At 37.8% G+C, this 22,986-nt stretch overlaps 1 protein-coding gene across 1 annotated transcript in view; it reads right to left on the bottom strand.

Annotated features, from left to right (window-relative positions):
• The window catches only part of Atp8b4 (ATPase phospholipid transporting 8B4 (putative)), a 242,420-nt gene that overhangs the window by 9,780 nt on the left and 209,654 nt on the right, over positions 1-22,986 (bottom strand). Inside the window, exons 24-25 of the mRNA XM_048793164.1 lie at positions 11,002-11,085; positions 7,956-8,201 (exon numbers count right to left, since the gene is read on the bottom strand). Coding sequence (XP_048649121.1) covers positions 7,956-8,201; positions 11,002-11,085 — 330 coding nt within the window. The remainder of the gene's footprint in view (positions 1-7,955; positions 8,202-11,001; positions 11,086-22,986) is intronic.

The raw sequence follows: 22,986 nt of genomic DNA, 5'->3' as shown, positions 1-22,986 counted from the left end.
TTGTGGCTCATTGGTAGAGTGCTTGCCTAGCATGTGAGAGGCACTGGGTTTGATTGTCAGCACCACATAAAATAAATAAATAATGAAGTTATGTTAAGCATATATATTTATACATATGTAATATATATATATATATATGTGTGTGTGTGTGTGTGTGTGTAAATATATTTATACACACACAATTAGTGGCATTTTAGAAAGAGAAAAAGGAACAAATAGAAAGGTAGCAATCAATGAAATGACAAAAGAAAACTGCTCTGTGATAACAAATAACAGACTTTCAGATTGAAAGAGTCCTCTAAATCCTAGGCAAATTAATGAAAAAAGATATATTCTGGTAATATTTGTGAAGCCCAGAGACAAAGAACATAAGCAATAAGACAAAGTCGATATTCCAAAGGAAAGAGAATCAACCTAACAAGTGAGGCTGGGATATGATGGAATAACAACAAAAGTTCTTAAAGAAAAAGGCTCTGACTTTTACATTTATAAGTAAAGACAAAGAAAGAAAGTTTTGAGTTCAACCTTGTAACAGCTAAATACTCTTTCTGAACAAATTGCTCAAAGATATTATTACAACCACATAAATCAGAACAAAGACCTCAAAGTATTGGAAGGCTGCATAAAAATGGTATTCAGCAATGATTCTTATAAATTTATAGCTATAAATGAATAATAATGCAAGCATAAGCTGTTTTATTAATATGGAAAGAATTTGGGAATGGTCAAAACATACATTAAAGGAGCATTTTATAACATCTTGGAACTAAAATTCAAAATTATTAAGATGCAAGAGTTGAGGATGAGAGTAAAGAAGGGAAGGAGAAACAAACTTAAAACTTTTTGCTTAATTGGAGATGGTTCAGAAAAGGTTTAGAAAAGAATAGTGAAACATTTGGTGAAGGATACACATAGTATGCAATTTTAGTATAACAAAATGACCATGTAGCTTTAAATACTATGAAAATAACAGAAATCAACAGTAAAATAGAAATATGATAGTATTGCAAATTATTCATAGAAAATAGGATATTTTATGAATCTAAGTATGAAAAAGGAAAAAATACAAAGAGTAGGCTAAAAAGTAGTCATAAAATAGCATTAAAAGAGCTATATAAACATTTTACTATAATAAAATGAGTTAAATTCCCATATCAAAAGAGAAGAACTAATAGAATGAGACAAAAAGAAATGAATTTGAAGTGATTGGCCCAATTTTTATATAAGACAAAAGCAAACTAAGCAAAAGAAGCAAAACTGATACTTAAAAAATAAAACTTAAGTAAGGATTTTTTTTATCATGAAAAAAGCTAAGAGCTACAAAGAACACACCAGGAACCACTAAGTAATATAGCCTTGAATTATATTAGGTAAAATCTTTTTGAAATACAAGAACTTGATAAAAATCAAAATTACAGTGGTAAACTTTAACTAACACACTTCTCTCAACGTTGAACAAGCATGGTGGTAGAGGTAATTGGTTCTTTTGGAATTGTGTGGCTCACCTTCTGGCCTCTAGTCACTAGTGTGTTCACAGCTGAGCTGTAAGAAATGGCAGAAGTGTTTTCACTACAAAAATGCAGCCTTACGGGTGGTTTTTGTTCCCAATGGCATTACATCTAGCTGTAGCTCTTCCTGGTTCATATGTCCTCATAAAGACACTGAAGCCATCTAATACCTTTTAATAAAATGTTTTTCTTAAAATCGTAGAAGTCTGTGATAGTGGTACCTACTACCATTTTTCGTAAGTAATATGGCAACATTTATGAAAATTTTGAACGTACATACTGACCCTGAAGTGAAAAACAGCAAAATATCATTCTTTATCCAAGAAAATTAGGAATTATGACCCCAGAAGTCTTATTTCTAGGAATCCATCTGACAATACATAAAATATATATGTACTATTATATGCATTGTAACATAGCTTCATAACACAAAAAAATAGAAACATATTGAATATCTATCTGATGAATTTCTATTCATCAGAGGACTGATGAATAAATTATCATATATCATAGTATGAAATTCTGTACAGCTGTTAAAAAGATTTATATCTGAATATGTTGATTAGGAAGGCTGTCCAGATTATATAGTTACGTGAGAAATGCATATTACAGAATAATATGCATAATTATGATCCCCTTTTATTGTGTGTGTATGTATGTGTGCGTGTGTGTGTGTGTGTGTGTGTATCTCAAAGCCAAGAAAAAGTATGGAAGAACTTAAACTATGATAATCACATTAGTAGTTAAAGAAGGGAAGGAAAGGAAAACCGTTCATTTTATTTTGAACACTTCAGCATTTTTTTAAATGTTAAGGGAACATTTTATAATTCAACAGACTATAAAAACTTATTATTAAATAAAAAGAAAATAGAGACTACTAAAGTTTGGCCTGTAGCATCAGCAGGACCTAAATTTATAACTGAAATTATAGACCATGGAAATTTCATGGGGGTTGAGACCACATCAACAAGTCAAGCTTAGACAGCAAGGAAAGGATATTAATACTGCTGCCAAAATGAGCGTATTCACAGAACTCCTGAAATTTATTATTCCATATATTAAAGACGAGTTTTCTGTTGAAGCCAAAATTGCTGAATTTCAATGGTTACAAACATTTACATGCTGAGGTCTGAGAATTCTATGGTGAAGTAGACATTTGTAGGGCTTCTTGGAAGCAAGATATAGACAGTGATCATCCTCAAAGAGAATAAAATGACAGGGGCTGGGAATCTCTTATCTTACCCAAGCTGAAACTTTCATGTTGATAAAAGATAATTTTAATAGAGTTTCTTTCCCATCTTATTCAAAGATGATCCTGGTCTCCTAGATATCCTCTCAGGAAAGAGAGGTAGAGATCATGAGTTTCTTATAGTTGAAGGCATTTGGGGAGATGTATAGCTATTACTGATGGTATTAGAACTGGGGAACTAGAGTTGGAAGACATGTGTTCAAATCCTGGCCTAACATTTTTTTTTTGCAGGATTATAAATTAACCTTCTAGCCACATCTATGTTCTCATCTGTAATAACATTATATACATTTCATTGGACCATGAAGAGGGACTACATGACATAAAGAGATAATCCCAGTGCCTGGCCCAGGATCTTCCTTAATGCTCAGTATAAGCTTTGTGTCTGAAAACCTGCATTTAAATCAGTCTTGCTGTAGAATAAAAGACTTTGTCCTAGACAACACTGAAATCATACAGACCCAGGTTTTACTCCTAGCTCTCAGACCTACAGTGTGACCTCAGGAAAGCCACCCAAACTCTCTGAACTTCATCTGTAAAGGGAAACAATAATATGTACTGCAGAGTGGCATTGTGAGGAGTGAGTATAATGTATAATGTCACTCAGAGTGGTGACAGGCCTGCTGTGGCCATGCAAGGTAAGAGGCAGGGAATTAGAACAGCAGGGGTTTTTGGTACCTTAACCAAATCCTTCTCCTTTCCTCTCTCCATGTATCCCTCCGCCTGACATTCATTTGACAAATATTTATCCATGTCTGGCACTATAGTTTTTGCTGGAAGTTCAGTGGGAAACAAAATACACCAGAAACTAGAAACCTGGGTCCATTCTGCTTCTGGGGAACCATCTTAGTCTGGATCTCTGCTACTTCATTCTCCTGCCAGAGATTATCCTCAGTCTCCTGGCTGCTTTAACCCTCAGAATTAAGACAGGGTAAGGGCAGGGAGAAATCAGGCAGGGGGGGGGGACCCACAGAACAGAGGAGCATGTGGATAAGATAGAAGACTTCACACTGCAACAGGGCAAAGGGATCCCAGCCACTGAGGACTGAGATCCCAAAGTTCATGACTTCTTGTACACCACACTGCTTTCCAATTGTGCCTAACTACTCTGCATACTAGTAATAACTGTGCTGTAGGAAATGCTTGCCCCAAAGCTTTACTAAAACACTGAAAGAAAGAACACTGAATGAAAGAACACTGATGAGAGAAATCAAACCGTAGGATCCTAATGCTGAGCCTGCAACATAGTCACTGTGTGATCTTGAGCAAATCACTTATTATTTCTGGGCCTACAATTGTTATTGTCAATTTTATTTTAAAATATATCTAAGCTTGTGGTGATGCAAGCCTGTCATTCCAGCTATTAGGGAAGTTGAGGCAGGAGTTAGCAAGGTTAAGGCCGCTTGGGAAATTTAACAAGACCCTGTCTCAAAATATCAAATAAAGGGCTGGGGTTGTGGCTCAGCAGTAGAGTGCTCACCTAGCACATGTGAGGCCCTGGGCTCGATCCTTCGCACCACATAAAAATAAATAAAATAAATGTATTGTGCCCAACTACAACTAAAAAATAAATATAAATATATATATATCAAATAAAAAGGGCTGGGGATGTAGTTCAGTGGTAGAGTGCTTGCCCAGTATGTGGTAGGACCTAGGTTCAATCCCCACTAACACAAATATACACCCAAATAGATGAAGAGAGAGGGGTCTTAACATGCAACCATTAATGTTTTGATCCTCCTTTCTTTAGAAGGTGGATCTTAATTTTCCATTTGAATGTGGGTTGAACTTAGTGACTCACTTTTAAGGAACAGAGGGAAAGAGAAAGACAGTTTACAATGGAGAAACCTGAATATCACCACCATAACCAAGTAACCAAGTTCATCTAGAAGTCGTGTTGATGTCTCGTGCTCCCTGAGAGGATGAGACACGATATACCCATCAATCACCTCTTCATGATTCTTCCTCAAAATCCACAACACTGGTCTATCCCTAAGAAAATATTAGACATCCCAAACTAAGGAACATTCCACAAAATACCTGACTACTGCTCTTCAAAAGTGTCAAGGTTGTGAAAGATGAGGAAAGACTAGAGCTGTTAGAGACTGGAGGCTACAGTGACATGAAAATTAAATTAAATGGATGATCCCAGATTGGCTCCTGGAACAGAGAAAGCGTATTAATAGAAAAACTAAGGAAAGCTGAATCTAGTCTGTAGTTCATAGTATCCTATCAATGCTGATTTCTTCATTTTGACAAGTGCACCATAGTTATATAAGATCTTAACAATAATATTAGAAACAAGGAGAGAACATACAGTATCTCCGACTTTTCTGTAAATCTATGAGTATTTGAAAATAAAAAGACTTTTAAAAATTATTCCTGCTTGAATAGCAAAGTTTATGACTATCTTTTCAGCATACCTTAATTGTGTGAGGCAGCAAAAGATCATCAATTTATGGGCATTTGTTTCCAAGTTTTGTATTTTAAGAATAAAGCTACTATAGATATTCAGGTACAAAAGAAAGATCATCACTTTAACTTTGTTAGATAATCCAGAGTAATACTGTAAATCATTGAAGGTATGCTGAGAAGGGTACTTTGTACCCTTCAGCTGAAAATAATCTATTTGAAAAGATATCCAGCAATATGTAAAAGAAACCTTAGGCTTCCTTACATCCTTGGACCCAGAATCCTCACTTGAAGAATATATCCTTAGGGAGGGATATGCCTATAATCCCAGCCATTCAGGAAGCAGAGACAGGAGGATCACAAGTTCAAGGCCAGCCTCAGCAACTTAGCAAGACCCTGTCTCAAAATAAAATAAAAAGAGGGTGATGCAGCTCAGTGGTTAAGTACTCCTGGGTTCAATCCCTGGTACCAAAAAAGAAAGGAAGGAAGGAAGAGAATATATAAACTTGAGAAATAATTAAAGAATCATATTAAGAGTTATGTTTGTGAAAACTTGCCATCAAGACACAGTTTCACCTTCTGTACTACAGTTTCACCATGTGGTCCTGAGGCTCACCCCAGAGGGCCTCACTTTTGAAGGCTTCTAAAATCTCACTCATGTACTTCCCCAGAACATGTTATGTAGCTGGGTTGGTGGTTGTTTAGACTCAGCACAGGAGGACTCTGATTTTCAGACTGGTTGGGAACTTACAATGGACACATTTGAAAACTGTAGGTACAATCTGTACCTAGGGATTTGAGACACCCAGATGAACTTTCTTTTTATGGTAGGATCATTAGAGAGAAATTTCCCTCTTAACATCTCCCTCATTTACTTACTACACAAGAATTGTCCATTGTTGTGTCCAGTAGATCCTAGGTGATGTGCTGGGCCGTGGATATATGGGGAGAATAAAATAGACATCACCGCTGCCTTCATGGGGACAGAGTGACATTAAACAAGGGGAGACCTCTCTGACAACAAGGCATCTAGAGGAAGAATGTTCTAGGCAGGAAAAAACAAAAAAAACTGGAAAGTCCTAAGGCAGGCAAGAGGTTGGTGAATTCCAGGAGCTTGAGAAGGCTAGTTTGGCCAGTGTTGTGATCAACGAGATTAAAGTGACAATAGGATCTATTGCACTTGAGGAGAGAGAAGCCAGAGAGTAGATCTCAGAGAGACAAGTGGTTATCAAAGCTTTAACCAAATAGATTTGGATAACCCCACCCAAAACTTCCTGAGTGAAAGGCCAATGTTACTTGGAGTCCTCAGTGCAAATCCCCTCTGAGAAAGCACGAATATCATCCTTATAAAACCTTAATAATCAAAGGTAAAAAATTGTCAAGACCTGATTTCAAAAGCTCTAAATGACAGGACGCAAAATTCTATAATCTTTTTTTGTGAATAAATTATGTTTTAAAAGTGGGATTGTTTTGTGGATCTCTTAAGGAGAAATGTAACCGTGACATCTAACTGGAACAAGAACTATTATGGGAAAAACAGCTTCTGAATATAAAGTTTATATAAAAACAGTACTGACAGCACTGGCACTGCAGTGATAACATATAGAAAATAATTTTTAGATGAGCAAAGAAAAAAGGGAAAAAATACATAGAAATGTAGGAATAGCAACAGTCTTTCTTTCAATCTAAAAGATAAAATTAAACAGAATTTGTAGAGCTAATTGTGAAGACTACTTTCACTAAACACATTTAATACCTGTCACAAATCATACACACTATGAATTTTATAATTTCCATTATAAATTTATTATCCTTACTTATTTAGCAGATAGTGTTAAGGACAGTTTGAAGAATATTTTCCAGTTTGCTTTTTCCTTCAGATTAGCCTTTTATCTCAGTTACTTCCTTTCAAATCATCTCTTGGAACACCAAGTAACAAATTTGACCTGGTAGTGCATAAGCTAAAGCCACTAAAAGATGTCCCCGTGTATCCCACAACTATCCTTCTCTCTGAAGAGGAAGAACCCAGAGAATGGGAAAAGTAACCTCATGTCAAAGATGAGATTATCTGATTATTAACAAGCTTGCTCAGTAATTAAAAGGCAACAAAATAAAACAGAGGCCACATTGCTTCCTGTGTTCAGCTAGAGCTACAGAAATGAATAAAGTTTCTGTGAACTCTAACTCAGCATATAATGGTATTAACCACCATTTGCATTTTTTAAAAAAATAGTAACACTTCAAGATACCCATGAAAGAAGGTCAGTAAAGCATCACAAATTGGGCTCACCAGAAAAGCTTCCCTAAATTTGAGATTTAGATATACCATAGATAGAGCATTGAACCTCTTGAATAATTTCACACACACACACACACACACACACACATGTATTGCCAAAAAGCCTTTAGATCTCACTTTTAAACCTGGAAGTTATTAAGTCCTACAGAAATCATGGGAAAGTTTTTCTGTTACCATTAGAAATTTTTTCTTCTTCAAACACAAGAAGGAAGTAGTAGTATGATCATTTTACACACAATACTCAACCCAAAGAAGTAATTGTTAGGTTTCTAGAAACATGAAGGTTATAGATATCTAATGCTAATTGGCCACATCAGGTAATTCATGTCAAGCCTTCCTGTTGTCATCTCAAAATGTGTAATTAAAAAATAGTATTCTTTTAGGATTTTTCCCCTAATGGGTAGATAAAAATCAGTCAACAATGAATGAACTGGAATTTTAAAAGTTATAAACCCATCAAGTTGTAGTGCTTTCAGGAACAGGTTACCTGCACACTGACCACAATGACCAAAGATGTGGCCATGGTAACTGCAAAGGACTGGTAGTCAGCAACATGTTGCCCATCTTCTCCAACCATGTTGTAAAAGGCCCCAAAGGGGATGAAGAAAAGGACTAATGAGGTGTAGATTCCATGTGCCACGCAAATGAAAAATTTACGCTTGTTGAAAAGTAGATTCAGTTGTCCAGGTTCATAGAGCTGGGGACAGACCATGCTGTTCTGGTCACTCACATCCTGTAAACAGAGTATAATCTCAGTTGAGGGGGGTAAGGAAGAGTCAGAGAGGCCCTGCATTCTGCATTCCCCATCTCCTGAAATAGCAAATGCCTTTTTAAGCATGCCCTAATATGCACTACTCAACGAGCCAGAACAAGACATTATCTTGTTTTCATTCCCATAATAACCCAGAAGATAATAAAAGGATCCCTAGTTTACAAGAAAAGAACTAAAGTCTCCAAGAGTGATTCATGAAAGGTCACACAAATCTTAAGCAGCAGAATCAGGCCTTCATTGGAACCGAGATATTTGTATTCAAATCAAGGTTTCTTTTCTACACTCTCCTGCAGGATGCTATGGCTTCTTCAAACGCAAAACTCTTCAAACATCCATGCTCCCAGAATTCCAGCACCTCCTCCTACATGCTTAGCCAATGGTCAATGCTTAATTGCCTAAGCGGTAGGTGGGTAGTAACCAGGAGATGGCAGCAGAGAGCTGTGGTGTCAGAACTGGCGAACTAGAACCTTTAGGGAGAGGTAAGCAAAGGAGAGGGAGCAAGGAAAGAGGGAAATTCTATGTGGGATTTCAGGTGGGAAGCAGGCTGAGACCAAACGCTTAGGATCTGAAAGTCTTACCAAAGTGAGGATTCAATAGCGGTTACCAAGTATTTGGGACAAAGAAATTAGAATGAGAAAACAGCATGCTTAGTACCAACCAAGTCCTGGGAAAACCTAAAGAGATGTTTCTCAAACATTGTGCTCATGAATCTCTCAGGGAGCAGATTATCAGTCAATAGGTCTGAGAGCTGAGACTCTACACTTCTAATCAGCTCCAAAGTACCGCTGATAATCACACTAAGTACAAAAGCCAAATGCCAAGAACCAAAAAAGATGGCAAGAATCAATATTTGGGAACATCAAAGGGCCAAGGGTAAGGAAGGCCCAAGATAGTAAATGCTAGGGGAAGATCCACCTCACCTTATTCCAGGCCTCACCAAACAGGGTCCCATGAAGGACACTGACATATTCTCCTTGGGAAGTCCTGCTATGAGATACTGGCAGGTGCTTCCTCTCCTATGATGTCTGGTGGGGTTACTTATGTACATAGGCTTCCAAACTCACACAGTTCTGAGTTCAAGCCTTAGTAACATGTTTAGCTGTAGAACCTGTTATTTAACCCATCTGAGCCTTAGTTTCATCATCTCCAGAAATACAAATAGTAACAAGCACCTCCCTCCCAGAACCACTCTCATGATTAAATGAAGATGTGAAGTATTCAGTAGAATTCTTGCCATGTCTTAAGTAATAAATAACAGATGCTTCTACAAACAAAAGTAAATAAAATAATGATGATAATCATAATTAATGATAACAAGGGGTATAATGCAGAAGCTTCAAAGTCAAATGACCTGTCCTAGGCTTATTTCTGTCATTTATTGGTTGTATAGTATTAGGGCAGTGACTTGAACCTCCAAGGCTTGGATTCCTTCTTATAAAATGAACAAATGCATAGATTATCACTGAAGCCCTTCCAGCATAGCATTCCACAGTCCTGTGATTACTTTAAGGGCCAAAATTGACAAAGCAGGAAAGGAGAGGAGCAGACATTCAACTTGACAGCAATAAGGAGCCTTATTATATTTTTTTTCAAATTGCACAATGACCATGTTTTCCCAGAAACTGCTTTATTTTTATTATTTTATTTCATATTCTGGGCAGCTGCAAAGCACCAAAAAAAGAAACACTTGTAAACATGGGCACTTGGAAATGAATGTGTTCAATCCTTTACATCTAAGGTCCTCAGAAGTTCATTATGTTTTGTAGAATTCCACAAACTGCCCTTCACAAACTGCCTTTTTTTTTACATATGAAAAGTGAGACTTACAACTGACTACACGGCCAGAAGAATGGGAAAGTGGAGTGAGCTCATAATGGGAAGATTTATATTTTGCAACAGACGGCTTTGGGCCAGAAAATGAGGCCTAGCAAATGGGTCTAACAACAGCCTGTAGAAATCTGGTCTCCTTTAAAAATACTTCAAAAAAAAAAACATACTTTTTAAAATAATACACTCTAATTATGCCATGGAAACTCGGCTGGCGAGCCTTCTACTTCCCCATAGGCAGCCAGACTTTTACCCCTTTCCAGGAAGTACCTGCCAAAGCTCTGAGTGTGCCAAGCAGCCACCATTTTCATAATTGATTCCCTCCCTTTTCCCCTCTCAAGCACATTGATGCTGGACAAAAGAAGTCTGTGCTCTGTCTCTTCATGGCTGTGGGCTTTGTGTGCTCCTCTCCCACTGGCAGACTACTCCACGGGCCGCAGTTCCTGTTCTGAGGCTGTGTTGGCCAAGGATGCCTCACTGCAGATGATAGCTTTCTGAGCTCCAACCTAGTTCCTTGATTTTCCATCTACTGCATGGCTCTCTACAGTCTCACAGGCTAATGTAGCACTTCCCAGTTTGTGAACCAACAAGCACTAGTTCTGAGGCATATTGATAGGTGCTATTTGAAAAAAAGAAAAGTAAACTTACTAGGCTAAAATAAAAGGGAGTACTTGCTAAGGGATTTCTCAAAACCTTTAAATCAATAATGTGGGGTGAGATTCTCTAAGTGAGCAGCCAAACATTAATCAAAGAATCCTTTGGGGAGAACAGGGGTAGGGAAGGGGGCTCTGGAAGGGCTTATGACCCACATAACCTCTATTAAAATAACTGTATTCCTGGGGCTCTTTGCATGAATTGTGTCTTCTACTTTGAAGTTAAAAGCAAATAAAAGGTGTAACAGAAAAACTAAGCTATGATAGAGAAAAACACATACCTGGTCAAAAATCCCCATGGCTAAAACAGGTAATGATGTGTAGACAATGTTAAAAAGAGTGATGAACCACTGATCATAAACGGTCTGAAAAAAAAATAAGATAACAGTGAGAAACACCATCCATGTTAGTAATAGTAAGAACATTCACCTTCAGGTTCCTGAGGTGGTTTAAATAACCTGCCTTTCTAAGGTGGGTGGGAATTAGCTTTTAGAGTCAGAACTCTCCCAGTTCTGCCTCTTATCGCCTGTTGCCTTAGTGGGAGACTAGACCTCTCCGAACTTTAGTTTCTTGATCTCTGAAGCAATACCATCCCCTCCCTGCAGAGTGGCAGAGGGATGAGATGAGATCACAAATGTAGTATACCTGACACAATGCTGGGCATGTGTGATCCTGAATTCTTGTGGTAGATTGATATTTCTGTTCCACATTTTCAATGACTTATAAGGAGTTCAGATGTCTGATTTAAGTGATAGATAAAATCTTCAGCAAGAAATATTTATCTATTATTCCTACCCTATATTCAAATGAAGAACTTTTTCTTAGGAATGGTTCAAAGCAAGGTGGGCATTAAGCTAAATGTTCACTATACTGAGTATAAGCAATAAAAATACCCCTTCACATCTATATAGAGTACATTACACAAGATTTCCTTGCATGAGCTCACTAATATAATCATTATATTTGCACTTCATTGATTAGCACACAGAGAGATGGAAATGAAATCTTTCTGTTTCTTATTATAATCTAAGATAAAATTTAAAACTTAGAAATGGAGGAACTACAGAATGAAATTGACCGAATTATGTTATGTGTAAACATAAATATACCACAGTGAATTTCACCTTTATGTATATATATAAAGCACCAATTAAATAAATAATAAATAGATAGAAGGAAGACCAGTAGAGTACAGAAAGGGGAACATGAGAAAGGAAGAGGGAAGGGAAAGAGGAAGTACTGGGGATGGAATTGAAACAAACTGAATACCATGAATGTATGATTATGTCAAAATGAACCTCAATAACTACAATGCACGAATAAAAACATTTAAAAAATTAAAACCTAACCAATGCCCATTCTACCACTCATATCATTTATTCACTTAGTCATTTGATATTTATTGAGAAATAACTATATGCCAGGTACTTAAATGCAAGGCAGTGATAATTCAATTGATCATATAGATAAAATTTCTCACTAAAATTGCATTCTAATTGGGGAAAACAATAAACAAGATCAGTTTTTATGGGGAAAATGAGTGAGTGAATGAATACATAAGTTAGAAGGTAGTAAGTATTAAGGAGGAAAGGCCATAGGGGATGTGAGAGGGTTAGAACAGTAATAAGGTAACGGAAGAAGGGATTACCGAGAAGTGACATTTGAGATAAGATACGAAGGAAATATAGGATTGAATATGCAGCTTTCTGGGACAGAAGCATTCCCTACTGCAAGAAGATCCCATGAAACATGTCAAAGGCAAGAAAGCATTGTATGCTCAGAGAACATCCAAGGGGCCAGCTGGGTATAGTAGAACAACCAATAGGGAGAATAATGGGTACCAAGAGCTAAGGAAGAGAATACTATGTAGCTAACCATGATTTCTTCCCTAGGTGAAATGAGAAGGCAGAGGATTTTAAGCAAAGGAGCATCCTGATCTGATTCACATTTTACCAGAATCATTCTGGATGCTGAGAGAAGACAAGAAGAGCAATGGTGAAAGTAGGAAGGCAATCAGGAAGCTATTGCAGGGTTTCACATGAAAGAAGATGGTAGCTGAATCAAGTGACCACAGGGACACATGTAAGATTTTGAATATATTCTGAAGCACATTTTCTTTTTAGGGAAGTTGTTAAGCACTGAAGAACCTTGAATGCAAATGACTCAGACCAAGAAGTTAAAGTTTAGGGTCTACAAGGTAAAAAGTTCTTTAAATTATGTCCTTTGGATGTAGAGTATATTAAAGATAAAATATTTTGGTATCCTAGTGCTAAATCTGAATTTGAACTGTGCTGTGTCTTAGCATTATGGTATATTCCTGAAATGGGTATGTTCAAGAGAAAGAAAAGTAGAAGCTGTTCTTAAAAAGCTAAATTCCACTATTCTGCTGAGCTACATAAGCAGATTTATTCAAAACTGAATAATTCAAACCCTGAAACTATGCTGATTACTGTATTCTGAACAGTTGTCAGCAAGATTAGTGCCTAACTTCATTAAGAAGTAGGAGCCTGGATATTCCTGCTGTCAATTATACTGGGGAAGGTCAATCTTGGGGCAAAAACAAAACAAAACAAACAAACACACAAAAAACAGATGGGTAAAAGAGGACTAGGTGGATGGGTGAGGAAGACAATCATTTCATTCCCTTTGTATCTCAGAGTGAAGGCCTGGAATCCAAGTAGGAAAGACCTGCTCAACATCATTCTCTTTGCTAGGCAGAGCTAGGCAGGGAAGTTGAATTTTACCACCAATAGCCAAGGTGAGGCTTTGGGAGTGATGAGGGTTTTTTTGTTTTTGTTTTTGTTTTAATCCTGATGTCCATACACACACCAGCCCAATTAAATCAGCATATCTGGGGATGGAATCTAGGTATTTATGTTTTTTAAAACATTTTCAGATAATTCCAATATGAAGTTAATATTGAGAATTGCACACACTTCCCATTAAAAACAAAACAAAACAAAAACAAACAAATAAGAAAAAGAAAAAACACAGAAGAGCTGACACATATCTTCCACAATTTTATGCTGGTATCTGACGTTCATTCCTCAGTTTATTAATCCATTCCATGATTGCAGTATGGAAAATAAAAGAAGGAGAGAGCAGTTAAACTGAGGTCTTGTAGCCCTGGGCAGAGCCTGGTGACATTGAATCATTCCTTCACCATCCACCTTGTCCACCTCCCAGCTTTCACTCATAAGAAGAGATGAAGAAAGAATCTGGGAAATTATGACAGACTGAACTGTTAGTAGCTGACGGTCTGGCATTAAGTGCCCTCCTCATCAAAACTGGAAAGCATCAAACCTACAATTATTTGACAGCAGTAATTGTCAATTGGCACACAAACTTGAAACCTCATTTCATAACTGGAGCCGGAGTGGCAGGAAGGGTAAAGCAGTTAGAATAAAGTTTCAGTGAGGTTTTGGCAATTTCTTGAAACAAAAAGAAAAACAAAAATAGCTAATATTTGTTGGGACTTATTAAGTGCTTCTCATGTATTAGCTCATTGGATTCTAACAATCCTATGGAGTAGATACTCTAAACAGTGCCCAGTTTACAGATGAGCAATCTGAGGCCTGTCGGGGTTAGAAGATGGCCAGTGTCATATCTCAACACAAAGACATTCTAAGTGTGGTCCAGGGACCTTTTAGAGACCTATAATGTCAAAACTATTTTCATAATAATATTACAAGGTTATCTATTTTCCCTTTTACCTCATTCTCACAAGAGTGTATACGACTTGTAATATGGCAGCTGACTAAAAGCAGAGCAGATATGGGGACCCAGTTACCTTATTTTATGCCACATAGTTTTACAAAGAGTGTAAAGCAATGGTACCCTTCTCACTAACTTGTCTTTTGTTTGGGAAAATACAGCAATTTTCCTGAAAAGTACTTATGTAAACATGGCATAAGTTATTTTAGTTAAGAAATATTTAAATTTTTTCTCCATGTTCATTTCTAATCTGACAAATATTGATGGTTGGGGTCTTGAGATCCCAGAATTTGAGCATGCTGGCCAAGCAACTGTCAGAGCCAAGTTCAAGCCTTGGACCTTAGAGTCTTCAACACTGATCTCTGCCCGAACCACCTCTTTGAATCAGTAATATCATGTGGCAAGTTTCCTTAAATCCTTTCTTCTTTACTATGTTATACATAGTTGAGAACTTATAATAGACCCAATGTTCATATGCTGGGTTTTTTGTTTTTCCTTTTCTTTCTTTTTTTTTGGAGGGGGGGGTCACTTAAAATGATAACATTAGCATTTACCTATTAAAACTCTCCAATGATGTCCCATTTTCCTTGGAATAAAGCCAGACTCTTTGTAATGGGCCAAAAGCCCTTCCTTCTCTGGCCTATCTATCTCCCCAGCTTTCCCCAATAGCACACGCATCCTCACTCACCAAGCTGTAGCTTTACTCACTGCCTTTCTCCAACTCACCAGGCTCATTTCTGACTCCAGACACTCACATTTGCTGTGCCCTCTGCTGGCATACTTCTACCCCAAGGTAGGTTCCTTGTAAACACTTATGCCAAAGCCAGTGCCACTCTCTCAATGAGACCTTTTACATTACTCAACCCTTTCTTTCTTTCTTTTTTAAAATTTTCTTATAGCTGTAGGTGGATGGCATGCCTTTATTTGATTTTATTATGTGGTGCTATGGAACCCAATGCCTCACACATGCTAGGCAAGCGCTCTACCACTGAGCTACAGCCCCAGCCTTCAACCTTTTCTTAATCACAACTCTGAAATCATCTTACTGATTTGCTTCTCATTATCAGTCGTCACTCCACTAGAATATAACCTCCATGAAAACAGAGGCCTGTTCACAATTATAACCCTAATGCCTTAGAGCAGTATTTAGCCAATGGTAGGTAAGTACTCTGTAAATATTTGTTGATTTAACTATTTTGAAACTTTTTAAACAAGGTTATTTATTTATCTTCTCTGAGGATGTACCATAAGCTCCTCAAACCTGACATGTTGAGACCTAAGCTCTTCTTCACATCCCTTAATCAGGCCCACCTCCTCTGTAGTAAGCCTATACTCATTTATGACACTACTGCATCCACCCCAGCAGCCAAGTCAGAAATCTGAGACTTCTCCCTTTCTTACTCATCTGAGGGGCCCAAGACCCTAACTCAGTGCCTGGCATGTGGTAAGCTTTTGATAAAAGAAACCTAGATCCTTAGAGGAAAGGTATTGGAGTCAGTAGACATAACTGTGTGGCCTTGAGTAAAATCCCCAACTTCTCTGAGTCTCTGTTCCTTGGCTATAAAACGGGGTTTACAGGGAGGCTGTGGGTATCCAATGAAACGAGTAAATGGCAGTCCAGCATCGAAAAACAGATACTGTTCAGTACAGTGACACTATCAATATGGAAGGAGGAAAGGGGAAAAAGGAGGGAGGAAGAAGAATGCAAGGGTCCAGGTTTCAGGTGGTGTGCTTAAAGGGTAAATAGAGGGTACATTTCCTAATAATTGTATTTTTAATGAAAATATAATTTTTGTTGGGACAACTAACCAGAGACATTTATTCCTGTACTAAACCACTATGTTCACAAAATGAATAGAAATTTAGAACAAGATTTAAGTAAAAACGAATTCCTCAATATAATTAAGTATTTTCCTCAGGAATTCTTAATTACATCCATCACAGACAATTCTGGATTTGTCTCAGGCTCTACCAAAATTTGTTCATTTGTGTCATTCACATTAGAAATCACCTTTCCTGGTTATTGGCAATGACTTGGCACAGTTTAGATATCAGGGACTTCCACAGAAATTAAAGCCACAGTAGAATTTTTTTCTTTAACACACTTCTTCCTCTTGTAAGAGATCCTCAATTACTCAGTTATCCTAGAAATATGCCTCACTTTCACTTATGTTCCTTTGACCCCCCTCAGACAATTAAGGGCCCCCTTTGGTGACTAGGACTGACTGAGAGGGATGCACAAGCCTAGGTCAGGACCCGCATGGACTCTGCCCTTGTTTTCCCCCTTCCCTTCATCTTCAGGCCCTCTCCCACCTCTCCTCCTCCACTACACTGGTTGACCAGATACCCTGAGGGGATGGGGGCAGGGGAACGACTTTTCTAGGGTACCTAGAGTGACAAGCCTGTGTTCTAAGACCAGACTACTTGAATGATGCCAACATTCTGATTTTGACTCGAATTATTTTGCTATTTCTTCTTCTAAAATTTCTATTCCCTATCTTCAGAAGTCCAAACTAAGAGAGAAAAGACACACTTCTATGAGTTGCCACTAGTCTGCTTGGAACAATCTAGTATCTTTTCACAGATCAGAAATAAAAGGGAAGAGGAGAATTTTCAGTTTTTCCAGCTTCACTGTTTTCCTATTTAAGGAAAGCTCCTCCTTGCTTCCTTCTTTGTGGGAGCAATTTATTAGTCTTATCAACCATTTTATATAGAGTAAAAATACCCTGACTACAAATTACAATCTAAAAACAGCTTGGAGAACACAAAATCAATGATTTATAAATGCCACATGTATATAAACCTCCATAAGGTTCTTAAACAGTTACATGGGGCTTTCTGCTCTGAGATGGTGGATCTAGCTACTTGTTTAAATAATGACACAAACTGCCTCTTTGGAGATACATATCCCCCTTTTGCTGTGTATTGCAGAGAAAAGCTATATAATGACTTTTTTTTTTTTTTGCCTTAAAAAACATTTGTCATTTAAAGAAAACACATTGTGGAATAAATATGAGGTGCTCAGCTTCAGCACATCTGTTGTTGATTTACGTAATTAACAGAAACCCACTAGCAGGCTCCAGGAAGAATGGCTGAGCCTGAGCACCAGGCCCCACCCTTGGTTTTCCACAGAGCACATCTGGAAAGCAAGGGAGAGAGGAGCTTCCATTCGAGGTAGAAACAGACTCACAGGTAACCCAATCCATGAAGTCATCAAAGCTTTGAGATTAGTGGCACTCTTTCACATCACTTTCTAAACTTTTCATTGTGAGCTTTCTTATATTGTTTGACAAAACTAAAGTTTTTCCAGCCTTGACAAGATAATTGCTTCCATATCACAGCAGAAATTTTTAAAAATACACAGCTCTGTATCTCACTGACAATGATAAATTGTCATCAGATAATATCATCTCACAAGTACACAGTGCCAGTAGTTGCATAGTTTTAAATGTGAAGTTCCTAAATAGGGCCTCAACATTTTTTTTTTCCCCCTTTGGCACTAACTCTGCAGAGCAGCAGCTCATTTTTATTAAATCTCCTGAAGGCATAGGGTGCTTTTAAAGTTACAGGTATTAATAGTGTAAACAACCCCACAGTGGACTCCATGCAAATCACCGGTTTCAATAGTAGATTAGAATAAGGCATATCTTTTAAAAGACTCCATGATTCTGTTTAGAGGCATATCTGACCTTTATCCAAACTTCTCTGGACCAGAAAGCTGGCAGAAAATCTCATTAGGATAGATTATATTGAATTTGTCCCTCAGTGACAGCTCAGTTGGAATGTTTGCCAGCAGATGGTGGCCTCAAGCTTTCAGATGATTCTAGAAGACAGTTTGCCTAGGAGTAGGCCTACTCTTCTTACAGGTCTAAGCTCTGGAAAATACCACCCAAGAAAGATATAAACTTTTTCTCAATAAGAGAGTTCATCTCCTTAACATAGTCATATGAGACTATTTCTGGATGTTTTTCCTTCAGATTCCAAGTAAAGCAAACATTTGTTGATTAGGGGTTGAGGGAAGATAGTTGAAAAATTAAAATATAAAAGGATATAGCCATTAGCTTTTCTAAATTCATGATAAGTCAAGTGGCATGTACTGAGCAGAGTAGAAAGAGCACTAATGGGGACATCAGATACAGGGTTCCAGTTCTGCCCTTGCTCACCAAGGATCCCCAGCTCCTGGGGGACTGGGCTCCTCCTCTGTAAAGTGAGGAGCTACATTCATCTCTGAAGTTCCCTGCCAGAGCAAAGGATCTAGGTTTCAGCAAGACATGCGTGCTTTGTTCTTTGTCCCAGCTGTTTCTCCCAGGAGAATTCACTTAGCAAAGAAAGCAGAAGGGAATTTGGTACCTCCCAGGCAGATTCTTTCCTCATGTTTCCCAAATCAGTCACGACAGAGGTGAGGTACTGAGTTAACCAGAGGGAAGTATGTAAACCAAGCACAATCCAGCCAGCATCACATCCTCACCAGCCTTCTGAGATGTCCTAAGTGCCACGGTTGCACAGGTGGTGAATGGTCCCTCAGTTGAGCCCTCTTGGAGCCTCACAAGGCACAGCTGGATTGGCTTACGCATCTGTTCCCAGCCCACCTACCAGGATGTGGCTTTAGCTGAAATCTACAGGAGCTATCATCAGAGAATAACAACCTGGGTAAAACTCACCAGGCTCCAAAAGACAGGCCAAAATATAAAGAAATAGCATATGTCACTTCATTAAGTAATTAACTGGCGTTTTTACAAGTCAACATTGTGTCTAAAAAAACACAATCTGTTTACATTTGGTCAGATTCTGTCAAGTGCAGAATGCATTACTTCAAAGCATCTATTGAGAGTTGCAGGGAAGAATATTTAGATGTTTATGAATCATACTAGGAGTTCACAGGTTGGCCCCAAGATGTGACTCATCCATTGTAAATTGATTTCAAACAAATTTTGGTGAAAAATAAGAGAAGCATGACTATTGAGTTATTCTACATCAGTTCCACATTTGTGAAAATAAAATCATTCCCAGACTATAAGTTCTCGGAGGGCAGGAAATGCATGTCTCCAAATCACTCTAGTGTCCCTAAAGGCCATAAGAGCGCCTGGCCCTAAACTGGCACTCAGTTTATTTTTATTAAATGAATGAACATGCAAAAATGAGAGGCTCTGTGTTAGAGAATGTGTATGTGAGTCTAACTCCTGTCAGGATTAGACAGAGAAACTGACTGACGATAAGGCCTATCCAGGAATGTCCTCTAAAGAGATGCCAGCTGTTACTGAATTTACCAGGCCCTGGAGTTTTTATTGCTACTCGATCCTTTTCACCATGGAGCTTTCAACTCCATTGAAGCAACTTAGAAGAATATGGCAGGAGGTGGGAAGACCTCAGATGGCCAGCTTTTTAAAGAAGACTGGAACTAAGCAGCCATCTGATGGCTTTAGGAGCAAAGAAAGACTGATTACCCAACACATGACTTTGGATGCCAACACCAGCTAGACGATGATTACGACAGGAGCGGGAAGGAGGGTGACTGCAAAAATGCCCCCCATTCACAAATTCTCATTCTCTGTAGACTAATATTTCTCCCAAATGTGTTGTTTTCTTTCCACTTGCCTCATTTAAAGCATATTGTCCTTAGAAAAACAAGGCTAAGGGAAAAAAGTCAAAACATCTTCAGTGGCTGATTAGGTCCTTCTAGTGAAAAACAGGGAATAGAAAAGAAACAATGATTCCTGCCAATCCCAATCCCACATCCCAGTGGCCCTCAGTCGGTTCTCAGTAGCCAATGCACGAGGCCAGTCACACGTGGGACGGAGTGGTGAACACCCAAGTCTCCATCTTTATCGTGATAAAACACCTGTTCTAAAACAGGATTCTCACACTGCACACAAATACCAGTATGTCAGATTCCCCTTCAGCACCATGCAGTTTTTAGAAGGTATTAATGAATGAGTTGGTGTTAAATGGAATTTTTAAAATTAGAAGATTCCAGATAGCCACAGGTCAGTCGGGAGTTGTGAGATAGGGAGGGATTTCCTCCTTTTACTCTCTTCTCTCACACCTTTTGCACACCAGGCTCAGTGTCTCTGCAGGTGGCCAGACTTTCAGGCCTTTTTAGATCTCAACTTTGAAAGTTCACATTCTCACTTGCAAACAGAGCCTCAGAAGTCCCAGATTCTTCTCCTTCCCCCCTGCTCTCTCAGGAACTTTCTTCACAATCTTTCTATTATACCTATTTATACACATCTTCATTCTCCAATGATAAAAACAATTCTCACTGGGTAGGGTCTTGTCCTAGTCATCATTTTGTCTATCCTTTCCAAGATGGCAAGGAAATATTTCTACTCGCAGTTTGACAATGCCAGGTGACTTACAGCTGTACGGGGAAAATGAGAACATTAAGGAAAATAACATTCTTGAAGAATGTAAATCTAAGAGGTTTTTCAAAATGTTATGTGTTTTTCCCATAGGAAAAATACAAAAAAGTATAGTCCCAGGTGTATCAATTAATGTATGTTATCATATAAATATTTGTATAATCAAAAAATAGTTTGAGGATAGTAAAAAAGATGGTTTTAAAAGGTTGAATGTAAACCACTACTTTGATATATATAGGGATATTTTGTACTGAGAACTACAGTTAATAAAGGAAATGAAATTGTTTGAAAGGAAAAAACATAAATAGCCTGTTCTTATGAGGATAATATTCTTAGCATCATTTTGTGCTTCATACATTTGTAAAATGAATGAATAAATTTTCAAAAAACAGAAGTAGGATAAATTGCAGGGCAATGTCATGTTTTGAAATTGCCACTGTAAAGACATCTATTCCGGAGTTTCCCAAAAGAGTTCCCTATGGCACCTGTCCTACATTACACTGTACATGTTGCTTGGGGGGGGGGGGCAGGTCTCCATGCCAAATGAATTTGGGTAATAATCCCAAAGAGACATCATTGTTGATGCCAAGATTAAACCAAATAGGGAACCTAACATTCCCATCAAGCTAAAGCAGCAAAGGACCAAATCCTCAGTATGAGAGTAAAAGAGCAACAAATCTTCATGTAGAAAAGGGACTGTAAGGGAACTTACCTGGGTCAGCTTTGCATTAGCTAAGGGGAAAGACAGAAAGACAAACAGACAAAAAACCTACAAGAAAAACTCTACTGAAAACTTAAACCACAACTGCCATTTGCTGTAATTTGTAAACAGATTTTTAAAATATCCTTAGAAAAAGAAAGAGATTTCAGGTTGGCTGTGCCCCCAGAAGCTATTTAAATGCTCTCTGGAAAAAGTGACTTTACTCTAGATCAAGGGCTATTGTAATATGCTTTTGATTATAAAGTTACATCCATATATATTTTAGAGATGTCATATGTGAAAAAATAGACGAATATATGCATCTTGGAAACAATCAATTATGGTTTCTTTACATTTGGACTTGTCAGAGTCTTTAATAGACCAATGCAAATTGTGAATTTTCATGTCTGTGGAAAGAAAATGAGGAGTTGGGGGTGGAAAAAAAATGAAGTTTACTGCACAGTAGAATTTGAAATATTATTTAGAAAATATTAACCTATTGTAGATAAAGAAGTGGAAGAAACTCAAATGTTCATTGGTGGGCAAATGGACAAACAAAATATTATATATATTATATGATGGAATGTTATTCAGCCTTAAAAAGAAGGAAATCCTATCACATGAACATTGGGGGCATAAGTGAAACAAGCCTATCAGAAAAAGACGAATACTGTATGACTCCATGTTATATCTAAAATAGTAAAACTGATAGAAACAGAAAATATAAAGATGATTGCCAGGGACTGGGGGAGGGGGAAATGGAGAGCTGCTATTCAGTGGGCAGAGTTTCCATTTTGCAAGACAAAAAGAAAAAGAAAATGTTGTGGCAATCTATTGCACAACAATGTGAATGGACTTAACACTACTGAACTACACGCTTCAAAATAGCTAGGATGGTAAATTTTGTGTTATTTTGTTTTTTTAAGCACAATTTAAAATTATAAGTCACTTTTAAAAACATGATATAGACCATGATTATAAAACGTACTTCCCATGATTATCACGAAACTGAGCTAATAGAGGTAAAACATTTAAACAATGTCTGGAACATAGCAAGTGCTATTAAGTGTTAGCTACAACTATAACTTTTATCCCTAGATGTTAGTGCAACATCATGATTCTACATAGAAGTTGAAACCTGTGTTGATATCATTCATGGGTACCTCTCCTCTCCAATAGACCATAACAAATTACTACTTGTTACTCTCTTCACAAGCCTATCTATTTCTCTAAAAACCCTACAAATAGAACCTTGAAACCTCCATAACAGCCAGGTGCAGTGGTGCATGCCTGTGATCTCAGTGGCTTGGGAGGCTGAAGCAGGAGGATCAAAAGTTCAAAGCCAGCCTCAGCAAAAGCATGGTGCAAAGCAACCCAGTAAAATCCTGTCTCTAAATAAAAAATACAAAATAGGGATAGGGATGTGGCTCAGTGGTTTAGTGCCTCTGAGTTCAACCTCTGGTACCACCCCCCCCCTCCAAAAAAAAAAAAAA

Source organism: Marmota marmota, unplaced genomic scaffold (genome assembly GCF_001458135.2).
Source record: "Marmota marmota marmota unplaced genomic scaffold, marMar, whole genome shotgun sequence".
NCBI lineage: Eukaryota > Metazoa > Chordata > Mammalia > Rodentia > Sciuridae > Marmota > Marmota marmota.
The sequence above is the reverse complement of the archived record's forward strand: the minus strand, read 5'-3'. Positions and strand labels throughout refer to the sequence as shown.